Consider the following 15,109-nt stretch of genomic DNA (forward strand, 5'->3'; position numbering starts at 1 on the left):
AAATTTAGTTTCAATTCAATTTATGCATTAAATTTATCAGAAGTTACAAAGTTTCTCATGAAGTTATGTCGAACTTTCTATTCTTCAAAGAATCCTGAAAAAAATTACGTTTTTCCACAAAAATATAAAGCATCACACCATTGATAAGAAATGTTTCTTGAGCAGCAAATCAGTATTAGAATGATCTCTGAACGATCATGTGACACTGAAAACTGGAGTAATGATGTTTAGCTAAACTCAGCTTTGCATCACAGGAATAAATTACATTTTAAATGTTATTTTAAACTAGTGATGGGGAACCAAGGCTTTCTGAAGCGTTTGAGGCTTTCATCAAATTGAGCCGACAAAATGTTTCATGACTCGAAGCTTTTAACACAATGCGCATTAGCGACATCTGGTGGTCAGACTTGTTTTCTCCACCATAAATCACGACAGAGCAGAAACAGCACGTGGACTTCGGAAGTCCGTGATATACAAAAGTTGGAATCAATCTGGGATCAATACAGTTCTGTCTAATCTGATCTAAATTATGTCAATGAGACCACAACTCGTGTCATGTGCAGCCTGGTCAACGGATTCACATATTGATCAATAATATAAAATATACAAATATATGTGATCATAATTAGTAATAAAAAATAATAATAATAATAATAATTAAAAAAAAAATATATATATATATATATATATATATATACTTTTTTTTTTTTTTTTTACACAATTTATGTTATAGGGAAGTATTGTGTTAAATCATTTAAATAAAGCCTCCTCGATAATCATTTCCCTTTTTATGCATCATCGGAAATCGCCATTTTTTTCAAACCAGCTGTTCCGACCTTGCGAATCGCTGCATGACGTTCGAAGCTTCAAACGTCATCAATCACGTGGTACTGTCATTTCGATACAAGTATCGGTAGTGTGTGATACAATAGTGCTTAGAAAACTGAGTCGGAGCATCGGAGCCCCGGTATTAACCGTCCCATGACTATAAACTGTAATTATATTTCACAATATCACTGTATTTTTTATCAAATAAATGCAGCCTGGTTGAGCATTAGAGACTTCACAAACATTTTAAACAGTATTGTACAGTACAGTATTGTGTAAATGAAAGAAGGGAAGAGCATGTGTGCAGTGTATCAAAGTAACCACTAGAGGGAGCCATACATATGACTTCTACCACATTATACTTCCACAGAGACTGTAAGTGAAAACCTTGTTTCCTGCTGCTAATACAAGAATCTGACTATCGTCAGCAAATTGGCTGCCAACAGCGCTTAGGGATTTATTTCATTGAAAGAAATAAAAGAGTACATAATTATGATTTACACAAGTACAAAAATAACAATCGTAAAAACAACATCACCGATGTGCGTTTCTCTGCCAATGGAGAAAATGTCAATGAGCCTCTTCCGTTCAACACTGGCAGCTCATTTATTACAGCTCTTCTCAAAGTACATAAGGTCACTCCAACGCAAATGCAGAGAACAAAATGCATGTCTATCTCTACACAAGATTGAATTCTTGCACATCATTCAGTACCCAAGGAATTGCACATTACGAAGGCATGAAAATAAAAACCAACATTAAAATTGCGTCTTCTAAAGCCAAAGCTCCTCCATAAATATTTCCTTGCTGCTAATTAAATCCACTGTATTTTCTTATAACAGAATCACAGGTTTATGAAGCCAGGAAAATTAACGGAAATTAAAAGAGTAGTGTGGAAAAACAGAAAAGAAGAAAACACAAAATTCAGAACAGCAATGACATTCTTAGGCCACAATTGTTACAGTACAACATCAAAGGCCAAAACTGTCCTACAAAGAGTGTTCTGAGTCCAGAGGCCTGTGTGTGTGTGTGTGTGTGTGTGTATATATTTGTGTTTGGTGTGTGTGTGTGTGTGTGTTTCCATGCATGGAGGTCCCAGCATAGCGGGGGTGACGCAAGTCCATCATGGTCCCACGGCATCTGCTTCTACTCAGCCCTGAAACACAGCAAGAGCCCGTCAGCGGAGTAAAAGGCCAACTGTGTTTAGCACAGTGCGCTACGTCACTACGTCAGCATCATCACCAGTCACTGCTGACATCAGAGGCCTGACTACACAACTGATCAAATTAACAGAATACTGTCACATTATTCTTTTATTCCACAAATCAATTACCACAAGCCAAATAAATGTTTGGCTTTTGTTAACCCTTTAGAACCTGAAGCTAAAATAGGTGTTTTTCACATAATTTGATTTTTTGACTGTAAAATTCTAAAACAGTGTGCTATCTTCATGTGCAAGGTGTCATCTTTTTCAGAAAAAGGTAAGCTTTCAACAAATTACAGTTATTGACCATTATTGTGTGTGGTGAGTTTGTAAATAGAATTTAAATAGACAAAAATAAAAAAACGAGAATAAATTTACTGATTTTTATTTAGAAAAAAAGCAGAAAAATCATGAACGAAAGAAACTAACACTTTAAAGTTGAAAAATGAACTATAATACATATATACAAGTCTTTTTTGTGACATTGGGTTGCACAGTTTTCATGTAGGACACTTTTTTTCATACACGCACACATACAAATGCACGCATTCATAGGCATGCACACGCACGCACTACATGCTTACATACGTGAAAGAGTAACGGCCATCCGCCTCCCAAATTTCATTAAAAATCATCCCAATCCCCTCTTCTGCTGTCTAACACTTCTTTCGCCATGTATTTGTTCGTTTCTTTTATTATTTTATGCAATCCAAAACACTCTAACCTGCCGCGCGTCGAATCTCTCTGTTCAAATCCTTCCATCTCGCGCTGCTGTCATTTGCAGACGGAAAGCATGAAAGCATGGTTCGCATGATGTCTACTTTCAGGAACTATTTAAATTATTTTGATAGTGCAAACGGTTGAAGAGTTACAGTGACATGAATACAGCTTGGTTGGCTGTGTCGTCGACGACACATCCGGTTTTAAAGGGTTAATCAGAATATTTACATGTCTATTCATTACCATAAAACTTTAATGGTAATGGGAAATTTAAAGCAATTATTTTTTGTTAATTAAAACATTAAATATCTGATTTTCTGTCTTCTGTTCAACATAATTATGCTGTGAAATTATTTGATATTTCTGGCATATTTAAAGGAGAGACAGAGGTTCATTCTACGGGGAAATAAATCAGTGATACTTTTTTTTACAGAAAAAATATTGTGCTTGGCACAAAACACAAGAATACTGACAGTAAATAATGTCACGTTGTAAAATAATAACAATATTATTTATTGTTGTTTTGTATCTAATTGTTTATAAAAACAATTAAATAGAAAATAATAATAAAAAACTTATTTTTTTTTGAGATTTGTTAAAACTAACAAATTCTTATAAATAATTAAATAGATAAAATGTATTATTATTAAAACAAATCAATGGATAATTTATTATTACGTTATTTATTTGTTTTCAATAATTATAATAATAATAATAACAACAACAAATTATGTTATATTTAAAAGTATAATATTAATATAATAATAGTAATAACAATAATGCAAAAATAATTAGTTTTGTATCGAATTATTTATAAATAATAATAATAATAATAATAATAATAATAATAATAATAATAATTATTATTATTATTTATAAATAATAATAATAATAATAATAATTATTATTATTATTATTATTATTATTATTGTTGTTGTTTTCAATAACAACATATCTATTAAATTGTTTATAATAATAATAATAATAATAAACTATTTATTCAATTGTTTATAATAATAATAATAATAATTAGAATACATTTTGTTATATATTTAATAGTGTATAATAATATATGAATATAATAATAATAATAATAATCATAATTATTATTATTATTATTAAACTGTATTATTAATAATACATTTTTTATTATAAATAAATAATATTATTATTATAAATAATTTAATGGATTATAATAATACAAATAATAGCAATAAATTATCCATTTATTTGTTTGAATAATAAAAAGAATACATTTTTATTATATTTATTTAATAGTATATAATATATTTATATAATAATAGTAACAGCAACAAAGCAAAACATTTATTCATTCTTCTAGCAGAAATGGCAGTTTTAACACACATACAGTAAATCTCAAAAGGCATGTTAAGAATGCAAAACACTATCTGATCCAAAGAGGAATAAAAGTTTTCAGAGTAGAAAATAACTCACTTCTATTGAAAAAGCTCTTGTCTTCTCCTCCTAACTTGGGTTTGGCTTTTCTGGAGACTTCTGAAGCTGTTATAAGACAAACATCTGTTACACATGTGTGGACACAATGCTGTACAGTATAATGTGTGAATGAACAGTTTCAGTGTATTGTACTGTTCTGAGCAATCATGTTAGTGCACTTCACAATATAGTTTTCATTTCCTATTTAGATCATTTTACATACAGGAGGAGCAGATCTGATGAGAGTGTATGTGATATGATATTCATTTGTGAATATGATTCATATTCATTAGCCAAAGATTTTGAATTACAGCAACCTCCGTCCCTCTTGAACTTCTCAACACCATCTAATCCAGGGGTTTTCTTTTCTTTTTTCCCTCTTTTTTTGATGCCAAGGACTCCAAAATATGATGATCTTCTTGCAAGGGAGCCCAAACTATAAAGGCAGCTAAATATTAACTATAAATATTAAAGAAAAATATTAAACATAATACATAGAGACAGCATTTTGTCTGGTAAATAAAATCATTGTTTTTTTATATTATCACTAAACTAAATCCAAAATAAAAAATGTAAATATTGAAGGCACAGTATGTAAGTTTCGCCGCCAAAGGTCACTTTTTTAGAACAAAGGCGTCGCTTGATGACGCTGTGAATGAGCGTGGAATCATGGGAGTTGCCGTCTTCATCTCCAAAGTAAAGTCAAAACAATCATACTAAATATATTTGAGTGTTGAAAGTTGTTATTACTATGTGCGTTCGTTCGCTCGGTGGCTGCTAAGAGACAATTGTTGCTCATTGCACTATCTAGATCGATATTAGAATATCATATTAATAAAAGCTGGATGACTTGTGTTGCTAAATGGCATGCAGTTAATTTTAAAATATATTGTATGATGGAGAAAATGCTGTATTACTGTTACTACAAATAAAGCTGTTTCTCGTTATGCTAAGTTAACTACTTGACAAAAATACTGTTGTCTCCGAGGAATGGCACAAGCATGGTTGTTTTCGCGGTAAATCAAGAAAACAAGAGATTCAAACAATAAGACTAACCGTGTTGAGCTTTATAACAATGATTAGTTTTCTGTCGATAAAGGTCGAAAACAGTTGCTCACCAGTCTAATAAAACGCATAATATATTAAAGTGTCTTTGGTGTTTCCATGGTCGGCGACGCAATGGCATGGGCCGTTAAAATGGCTGATTTCTCTGGAACTAAACACTGTTAAACTTTTGGGATAATGCAAGTACACAAGGCAACAAAATAAATAACATTGCTTTAGTGTTTTTTGGATATTTTATATATATATATATATATATATATATATATATATATATATATACTTACATATTGTGCCTTTAACTGAAAAAAAAAAGTATTTTATATATATATATATATATTTATTTATTTATTTTTTTTTTTTTTTTTTTTTTTAGTATTCCCACCCACTTTTGGCTTGAAAACCTCCAAGTACTACCTTAATGGCACTGCAAATCTAACAGGATTTGTTTGTTTTTCTATAAAATTTTTGCTTATATTTTGAGCTCAAAAATATTGCTAAATGCAAAATCGTTCCCATCATCTGTCCAAGAGGGGGCGGTATAAGCCTTCTATCTAGAAAGCAGAACTATGCACACAAAATGAGGCCACACACATTTCTAGCAGCTAATGTGATCAGATAAAAAAAAAAAATGAAACCATGAGATCAGAGGAGCGCAGGCTGGAGGAGATCAAGACACCTTATTAACCACCATTATGATCAGAAATTACGTGAAGAGAAAAGAATCAGAGTGAGTGGAAGCAGATGGGAAGTGAAGATCTCTAATGACCACCATTTTATTTACTAGCGGTGGGCATACTGTAACAAACAAAAAAGGAAGAAGAAAATCAATAAATTAAAAAAAAGAAGCCATTTATGAAGAGCTTAAGGACAGGCCGGATATCTACCATACCTGTGTCTGTTCTTTAAGAAAATCAGGTAGCTGAAATTCACCCTTAAAGACCTGGAAAAACAGAGAGCTGATTTTAGAGGCTGTCACACTGTGCAAACACAGGATCTACAGTCTTTCCACAAAGAGAACTGCTCATTCATTACACAGTTCAAACTTTTTTCTGTTTTTATTTCTCTACCTGAAGTTATTTTAATCTCTAAAAACATCCTTCTGAACAGCATCGATACAAACGGTTTTATATGCCTCCAGAAAGCAGTAATGGCCAAATGAAAAGTCCGGCGCTGAACGGATAACAGAGTCCTCTTATGTGAAACGCTCTCTCGCGCCGCTAGGAGGATATTGTGTGTCAATTCCCAGGGTGTCTAACTTCACAAAATTCACAAGCTCTATCCAGGGAAGAAAGAAAGAGTGAAAGACTGTGAGAGAATGAAAGAGAGCCAGACTGAATGCTGGTGTGAGAAGCAGCCAGTGTGTCTGCTCCAGAGAGGACGACAATCTCCAATTAAGACACGTCCAGCTGATCTCATTTCCTGGCTTTAGTTTCTAAGCTGAGGAAATTTGGAATGAGGAGCACAGAGAATCGTGCAAGTGTTTGGGGTGCCACAGGAAAGAAGCGCTGACCCGACAGGAAGCTGGACAACTTGGCGATGGAGCCGCGATCTGAAAACACTTTCCGCTGCGGGTCAGTTATTGCAGCTCTATGAAGGGGGTTTTCTTATAAACAACCCATTTCATTTGTGCAGGAGACAAAAACTATATGCATGAGAGGCAAAGATCCTAAAAAGTGATCAAGTCCTGAACAATAGAACAAAAGATAGATGGAACAATAGAATGATAGATAGAACGATACATAGATAGAATGGTACATAAAACAATAGATTGAAGGACCAAACAATAGAACGATAGTTAGAAGGATGAAAGACAGAAACATAGGACCAAACAATAGAACGAAAGATAGACAGAAGGACCGAAGGATAGAAAGAAAGACAGATAGTAGGACCGAATGAAAGATAGATAGAAGGATATATATATATATATATATATATATATATATATATATATATATATATAGAGAGAGAGAGAGAGAGAGAGAGAGAGAGAGAGAGAGAGAGAGAGAACAGATATAGACAGACAGATTTTTTTTTTACAAAGTGCACGCCAAATAAAGTTATCGTCTCATAAAAGAAAGAATCGATTCTGAACTATTGAAACAAGTCACGTAACATACCAAAGCAACAACGTAACAAACAACGTAACAAATTTGCATAAAGGCAGTATATGATCTTCAATGGCCGCCAGAAAACATCTACTTGACCCGCACTCAAACACTGTAGTTTTAGCGGAGGCCTAAAGAGTTTAGTTTGTGTTGTCGACATGTTGAGAAGATGCTGTTCTCAGCGCTGTGAATCCACTTTGCATGCACTTAAAAAGGATGAGGACTCACGCTGGAATTGATACAGAAAAACCAATGCCATAAGCAAGCAGACCAATAGACTGGGCCATCTGACCAATCAGAGTAGAGTATGCTTGCAGAAAGGAGGGGTTTAGAGAGACTAAATATTTGCACATCCCTTTTTCTGAGAGTGTTTGGGTTTTTGGTAGAGGAGAACTGAGTGGATTTTTACAGTCAGCTGAACTGTGGGATATGGTGGTTACGCAAGACTTCAGACCCAATTACAGAGAGGAGTTTCCGGGCTGCTGGTTAAAGAGAGCTGGAATCACTGGTGGGTCAAGAGGCGGGGGTTAGCCGGTGTAGAAGCAAGCGAGTTCGGTTGGGGTTCGTTTGAGTCAAGTTGGCTAGCCAAACTTGCGGTTTAGAGCCCGAGTGGAATTCATTTGCAATGAGAAAGGCATGCATGTTTCCAAATTCCCTGGGTTACATTTTGTAATGACCTATTGCTCATCCAAGACTGTTACCCGCACTAAATCCTGTTAATGTTGCGTTAGAGGTGGCGATTCGTCAGACATATCCCCATGGCTGGAGGACAATCGATGGTTAAAAAGAAAGTCCAGCTCACATGTCTTGGCTGTGACTGGTTCTGATTCGTTCATTTTGTTAGTGTGGATAACAAATGAACGAGTAGGATTTGTAGAAGTCCCAAAAAAGTCAATATTATCTTATCCAATCCCCAAACACTCCTTCACATCTCCACAACAACAAGCGTCTAAAAAGAAGGTCTGTGTTGGCTGCAATGATGTATCTGTTTCTCCATGTTGGATATAACAGAAGTAACACGCAAAATGAGACAACCAGGACCTCGTATGACATTTGTTTGGTTCGCTACCATGGTAAAGTAAATTTTTCGTCACTGATGTAACAGGACACACTTATTCTTCAAGCATAAGCTGTTAGTATAGAGAATAATTTGACAAAACCTGTGAGTAACTGAGGGCGCGTGCGACTGAGACGGGCAAATTCTTCAGATCCTCAAAGTTTCTGAGCTCCAGGGAGGCGGCGGTGGAAAAACTGACTGTGCGGCCCAGCAGGGGAATATTCTCTACTGGAATGTTTACATTCAGCCCTCCTGTAGCTTTCAGCATGGACCGCTTACCGAACAGTAGGTTTGACTTCTATAAATACATGGAGCAAGAAAATTAATCATTGGAATTATGTCATATTTGGCCAATACAAAAAAGGGACAAAAAACTATATAGAAGTAAAAAAAAATACCATATGTTGTTTCAAGACCCATATGCCTTTCTGTAAAACAAAAACAAAAAAGCCATAAAAGCAGTCCAATTGATTTGTTCACTATATTACAAACCAGCTGAAGCCTTTTGATAGCTTTATGTTAGGAACAGACCGCATAACAGGACGCATTAATGCCTAACATCTTTTCGTTTAACATTTTGCATTCCACAGAAATCAATCAAGTCCAATGTACACTACCGTTTAAAAGTTAGGGTTCAGAACGATTTTGTTTTGTACAGGGTATCTGCACTATTTTTAAAGTCAAATTTAAGGCTTTTTAAGACCTTTTTAAGACCTGAAGAAATCAAAATTAATACCATACATTAGGGGTGCGCAATATTGACAAAAATATGTCTAGATATTTTCAAAGTTTTGTTGATAATAATTAAATGATATTTTACTGATTGTATTTTTGTACTGGTACCCTGGCTGGTTTAGGCCTGTTGTTGACAGCAGACTCACTAAGATATTCATATTTTTTCTTGCAGTGGTCAGTTCACAGTAGTGACCGAAATTAACATTTTTATTAAGGGGCAATATTTGCCACCTTAAATTGATTTCCAGGGGCATTTTCACCTATATATGGATATTGTTTCTAAACGTATTTAGAGGTATGCATCACCTTTTATGTCAAATTCTAACATTCAAATTAAATTATATTAGAATAACACAGTACCAATGTCAAATTAAATCATTAAATTAAAATCCATCCTTGCAGTGCAGAGGTGACACAGAAGCGGCATCAAAACTGGCATTACTATATTCATTTACAATTGCATGAATAAAGCTATTCAATATTTAAATATGAAATGATTTATAATTTTAACGTTTTAATTAAAAGATACTTTAAATATGAAACTGAAACCACCAGTAGGTGGCGGCAAGTCACTGTCGTAATAAGCGAGTTGTTGGAGTCAACCGATTTGTTCAAACGGCTGATTCATTCAAGTGATTGTTCATTGAATCGTTAAAATGATTCGTTCAAAACGCGGATTTCAGTAAAAAAAATAATAAAATAAAAATAAAAATAATAATATATATATATATATATATATATATATATATATATATATATATATATATATATATATATATATATATATACATATACATCATCGCTGTCTGTTAGACCACGGCTTCATTATGAAATTCTCGTCGGCAATATAAAGTGAAAATTGACAATATTGTGTCCAAAAAGTAACTCACAATGTTAACTTTATTGTTAATTTAACTGTTGTATAAAAAAAATAGCACATTTGCAATTGTGCACAGGAAAACGGCACTCTTGCTCATGTGATATTCTAATATAACAACATATAATATAAATATAAGACAAAAACTAATTTGGGGACATCTATAACTGCACTGACACATCACGCAGTGAAAGCAAGCATGAGAGAAACGCGATGGCAGCTCGCACTCGCAGTGCCTCGATCGTACATAGTTAAACAATGATTACAATATCATCATAGTTCATAGACAATATCGAACACTCCTAAGCACATAAAGAATGAACTTACAATTGAACTGACATTTACTCGTTTTCTTCTCTCCTCTCGCGTGCAGGAGACAGACGTAGGCTAATATACTGCCGTAAGTGACGCGAATTGTCACGTGAACAAGCAAATCCACCAAGATAGAATTAAAAAATAATAAGAGCCGCTAATTAGATAGACTTATCTAAATGCTTTCGAAATTAAAACTAAGTCAAAGTGTCATCTAAAATTTAAGACCTTTCATAAATAAAAATAAGACATTTTTTTAAAAAAATATAATTTGTAAGACTTTTTATGGCCTTAAATTAAAAAATGTAATTTAAGACCTTTTAAGACTTTAAGATTCCGCGGGGACCCTGTTGTAGAAATCAATGCTTTTATTACCTATAAAGCCAGAGCAGAACTGTTGTGAGTCTCCGAGAAACACACGGCGGTGTTTCAATCGGGTGAACCAATGATTCAATGGCCCATTCATATAGAGAGTCATTTATTTAATTCCTGAACAAATCAGCTGTTTGAATGAATCGAATGACTCAATGACTTACTCATTTGCTGCCACCTACTGGTAAATAAAATATTTATTTAAAAAAAAAATATTTAGTAAATCAAATATTTATTTCTAAAGCTATTTTTTTGTTATGTCTATTTGATGCTTTTCTCCTTTAACCCAATAATTACTTCATTTTTTTCAGCCAAATTTGATGTGTGATTAATTAGCAATTAATTAGATTAACTAATTGGCACATCATGTAATTATTTCGATTTGTTTTGTTTTTTTAAATAATCGCTTGACAGCCCTAATATCCATTTCAAATAAATGCTGTTCTTTTAAACTTTCGATTCATCAAATAATTCAGATCAGAAATAGATCAGTTTCCACAAAATTATTAAGCAGCGCAACGGTTTTCAACATTGATAATAATAAATGTTTCACTTGATTTCATTTGTAGCATTTAAAATGATCAATTTTAGTTGAGTGATTTTTCAAGATATTTAGACCAAATAGCACAGAATTTTATTATTATTATTGTCTGAACTTGAAAATAATTATCGGCTTGATATCGCTGTATCCTTAAAAAACACATTAAATTAACAGCCCTTAAGTAAACAAACACCAAATTACTTTAAACTAGATCTTAACTTGAAGATTTGCATCAAAAGAGGTAAAAGGTATCAGCAAGGGAAATTGTCTTTCCTTTTCCCTTATGTACACACATGCGTAAAGATCTGATCTTATAGTGTAATGGCTTAGACACATTAGGGTGGTCTGGTTAATCCCTAATGGGCTTCAAATGGGAGGTGGCGAGCAGACAGGGATGTTGACAGATGTGTGCAGCTGACTGTGTCTCAGCCTCGGGTAGAGGAACCGTCGGCCCTGATCTCCCAGAATCACCTGCTGTAGCCTCTGACGACAGACGCAGTGGAACGTAGCAGAAAGCTGGTGCTCACTGTTCCATATCACAGAAATATGGCAAAAGCAATTCATCAAATGAATTAAACTGTGGTAGGACAGTCATACACCAACAGCTCCTCTAATGCAAGACGACACTGCTGACTCAATGTGTTAACACACACAGCAGACGCAGAGGGTTTTACCTCGGTGCCATGACTCTTTCACACCTCTTCTTACCTTGGGCGGCACTAGACACGCAGGAAAGGGACATTTAACATTATTACACGCTGTATCAACTATGGGTAAAAAGTTATAGCTTAAGTATTGAGCTTCAGCGTGTAACCACACTGGTTATCGTTAGCTAAAACTAAAACTATTCATTTATTTAACATTTTTAATAAAATGGACGTGTTTTTTTATTATTTTATTTTGTTTTTCCAGAAAATCTAGTTCTTGTTATACAAGTTATATAAGTATTACACAAAACTGAATCGAACTTCTAATCCACATGACCTCCTTTTCTGGTCAACAAACTGCTGTATTTGGCATGTTGCTGCCAAGCCTCCAGCTCAACACTACCATTTCCACATGATGCCACTGGCAGCGCAGTTGAGACCGACTTATTGACCATAATATCAATTTCCCAACACGAATCATGGCGAAGCTGCAAAGTCATTTAATAGGTATCGATTGTGGCTTTGGACAGGATTCAAAATGTACTAATTCACAGGAGACCGATGACAGACAATTAAAGGGTGGAGAAGCAAATGACTGTCACTTATTCTCTGCATTCTGCATTATATAGAAGCCTTTGTGAAGTGCAACAATATGGACCAGGAAGAGTCAATCTGTTGTAAAAAAAACAAAAACAAAAAAAAACACAGAAACTAACAGATGTCTTGATAAGATAATGTCACTGAAACCTGGGCAACTATATACATCCGTCCTCATGTTACCGGTGTCCTACATAGTTTGGGTGGATCATGTTGAATCTGCATAAACAAACCAGATGAAAGTAAGATAAGCAAAAGACACCAGCTAAGCACGATACATGAGACAGCTATACAAGCAGTTGACAGGGATCCCATGAAAATAGGTTTTTATTGCATTTAGTCCATGTCTATTATCATTAAGTGTATGTATAGTGTCTTTCACAGCTGTTTTTCCTCATTTCTTGCTTACTCATGGCATGACTACACAGGTCAAGATTGCTGTGACCTGGTAAAAATGTCAACAGGAGCTAAATTCACAGCTTCAGTAGACACAGTATGACCATTTGAACACTCAAAAGTGTTCCTTTTACCTTGCAAGCATTGAATTACGCTAATCTGCTTATTTTTCACTAAGTGGTAAGCAACTGGAGATGTGATAGTGCTACCTTCATTATGCCCATTTAGTCTGGAGTGCTCAGATCAATATTACCAACTAAAGCCACAATACTTAATTGCAGAAATGGTGCATTACTGCCACAAGAAATTAGGTCTAAGTTTAATTACCACAGGACACAAGCATTGTAAAAGTGCAATGATATTCAGAATGAATGTCAATAGCTTTCGGGCTGTAAAAACGCTGTAGTTTCAACAACCTGTTACTGATGTTTTATAGAAGAAAAAGGGTTCTTAAAGGGATAGTTCACACAAAATGTATTTTGTATTTTCCTTACAAAAAATATACTCACCCTCATGTCGTTCCAAACCCATAAGATATTTATTTTGCAGAATGAATCGCAAAAGAAGATATTTTGAAGATTATACACAACGGAAAACAATGTGGTGCGATGTCATTTTGGACCCAATCTACTTTCATTGTATAGACAGAAAGAGAAACAATTTCAAAATATCAAGAAGTAGTTAAGTCATGCACCCTACGAAAAATAAAAGTTCAATGGGGTTCAATGTAGAACTGTAGGGTTCTTGATTCAGTTTTAAAGAACCTTTTATGATAGTTCATCCTAAAATTAAAATTCATAATTTTTTTATTAATTTTGAGCGGAAATGTCTTAAATTATTAATTATTTCATGTTTAATGGGTTATTAAAATTTTTGTACACATAATGTATGTTTATTAGCTATTTAATTCATAAAATGTAATTCAAATTTAAAAATGTAATCTCATTAAAGCCTCTGTCACTTCACAAATTGGAAGTTTGGAGTTTTTTTTTTAAATATTACATAATAAATGTTCATTTTCTTTGTGGGTACACTAGCATTTAGATGCCCTCAATGCTAACAGACATGGACTAAAAGCCACAAAACTCTCAATTTGGTTTCATCAGGTCTTAACAAGAGACTTCATGAAAACAATTAAGTTTTTAGTGAAAATGCAAAGACAGGAATTTGAATTTGATCATGTAATTGATGCAACACTAAGAAATGCAACACAAATAGCTGGTTTGCCTCGAATCCGCCTCAAAAACAAGGCAGACAAAACCATGACATGTTAAGGAAGCGCAGCTGCAAAAGCCATCAGCTCTCACCAGACCTCAGCTGTGGCCCTGTGCTCGAGTCGAGGTCTCTTCCACAGACCAGCACCATGACTGTGCAACATTGCAGCTTTTTCTCTGATGAGCTGGAGTCTTGCAGTTCGCCCCTGTTACCAAGGAAACCTCGTTATTTAGAGGCTTGCGACTTCAGAGCCATTTCTACAGCTATCCAGATACTGTACAGAAATGGCAAAAAGACTTGCATTCAGAGCTTACAGCAAAGACATCATGTGAAGGAGACGGCCGAATCAATCAAAAACACAGACGGTCGCTGAGAAAACCAAGCATTCAAGTACATACAAGCCTAAATGCTCCTCTTACACTGAAGGTTTTCATTTTGAAACATTCCAGGCAGTTGTTTTATATGCAAATGTTTGCAATAAGACACACATTTTGAGTGATTTTATAGTCGAGTGCTCTGACGCTTAGAATGAGCAATTTATTGGAAATTAAAACTTACATGTATCTAACTTCTTTTACATTTAAAGACATTTTTAGCATTTCACATGCTTATTCAGAAAAAGAGGTGATGCATGGTGAAAGTCAGAGCCTTTTGCGTATGATTGCTTATACCGGTCTGACAAACGACAGTTTCTCGTGCACTTCTCAATTTCTTCGACAATAAGCAGATCCTCATCCGGTGGGACTCTAAGGAGAACTAAATATACCAATATGAATCAAAATACTGCCACACTTGGATGCTCATGTGGGTACAAACCATCACCTCTCATCACTTCAATACTGTATCCACAATGTCACCAACTGCATTCCGCTGTACTCATGAGAATGGGTGAGAAATTCAATGTGAAAGTACATTTCATTGTTGCCTATTACGGCAGTAAAAAAGTCAATTTGCAAGGAATTCGAGTGGTGTTTTGTCAGTCA

General features: G+C 34.4%; 1 protein-coding gene across 2 annotated transcripts in view; it reads right to left on the reverse strand.

Annotated features, from left to right (window-relative positions):
* Window positions 1–1,254: 1,254 nt before the first annotated feature.
* tpst1 (tyrosylprotein sulfotransferase 1) overlaps window positions 1,255–15,109 on the reverse strand; it is a 42,365-nt gene continuing 28,510 nt past the window's right edge. The window contains exons 4-6 of one of the 2 annotated variants that reach the window (XM_084125725.1): window positions 6,162–6,212; window positions 4,208–4,273; window positions 1,255–1,984 (exon numbers count right to left, since the gene is read on the reverse strand). In XM_084125725.1, the coding sequence (XP_083981851.1) occupies window positions 4,238–4,273; window positions 6,162–6,212 (87 nt within the window). In that variant the 3' untranslated portion in view covers window positions 1,255–1,984; window positions 4,208–4,237. The remainder of the gene's footprint in view (window positions 1,985–4,207; window positions 4,274–6,161; window positions 6,213–15,109) is intronic. The other variant, XM_084125726.1, reaches the window with a different exon arrangement.

Source organism: Abramis brama (assembly GCF_963993115.1).
Source record: "Abramis brama genome assembly, chromosome: 10".
Lineage (NCBI taxonomy): Eukaryota > Metazoa > Chordata > Actinopteri > Cypriniformes > Leuciscidae > Abramis > Abramis brama.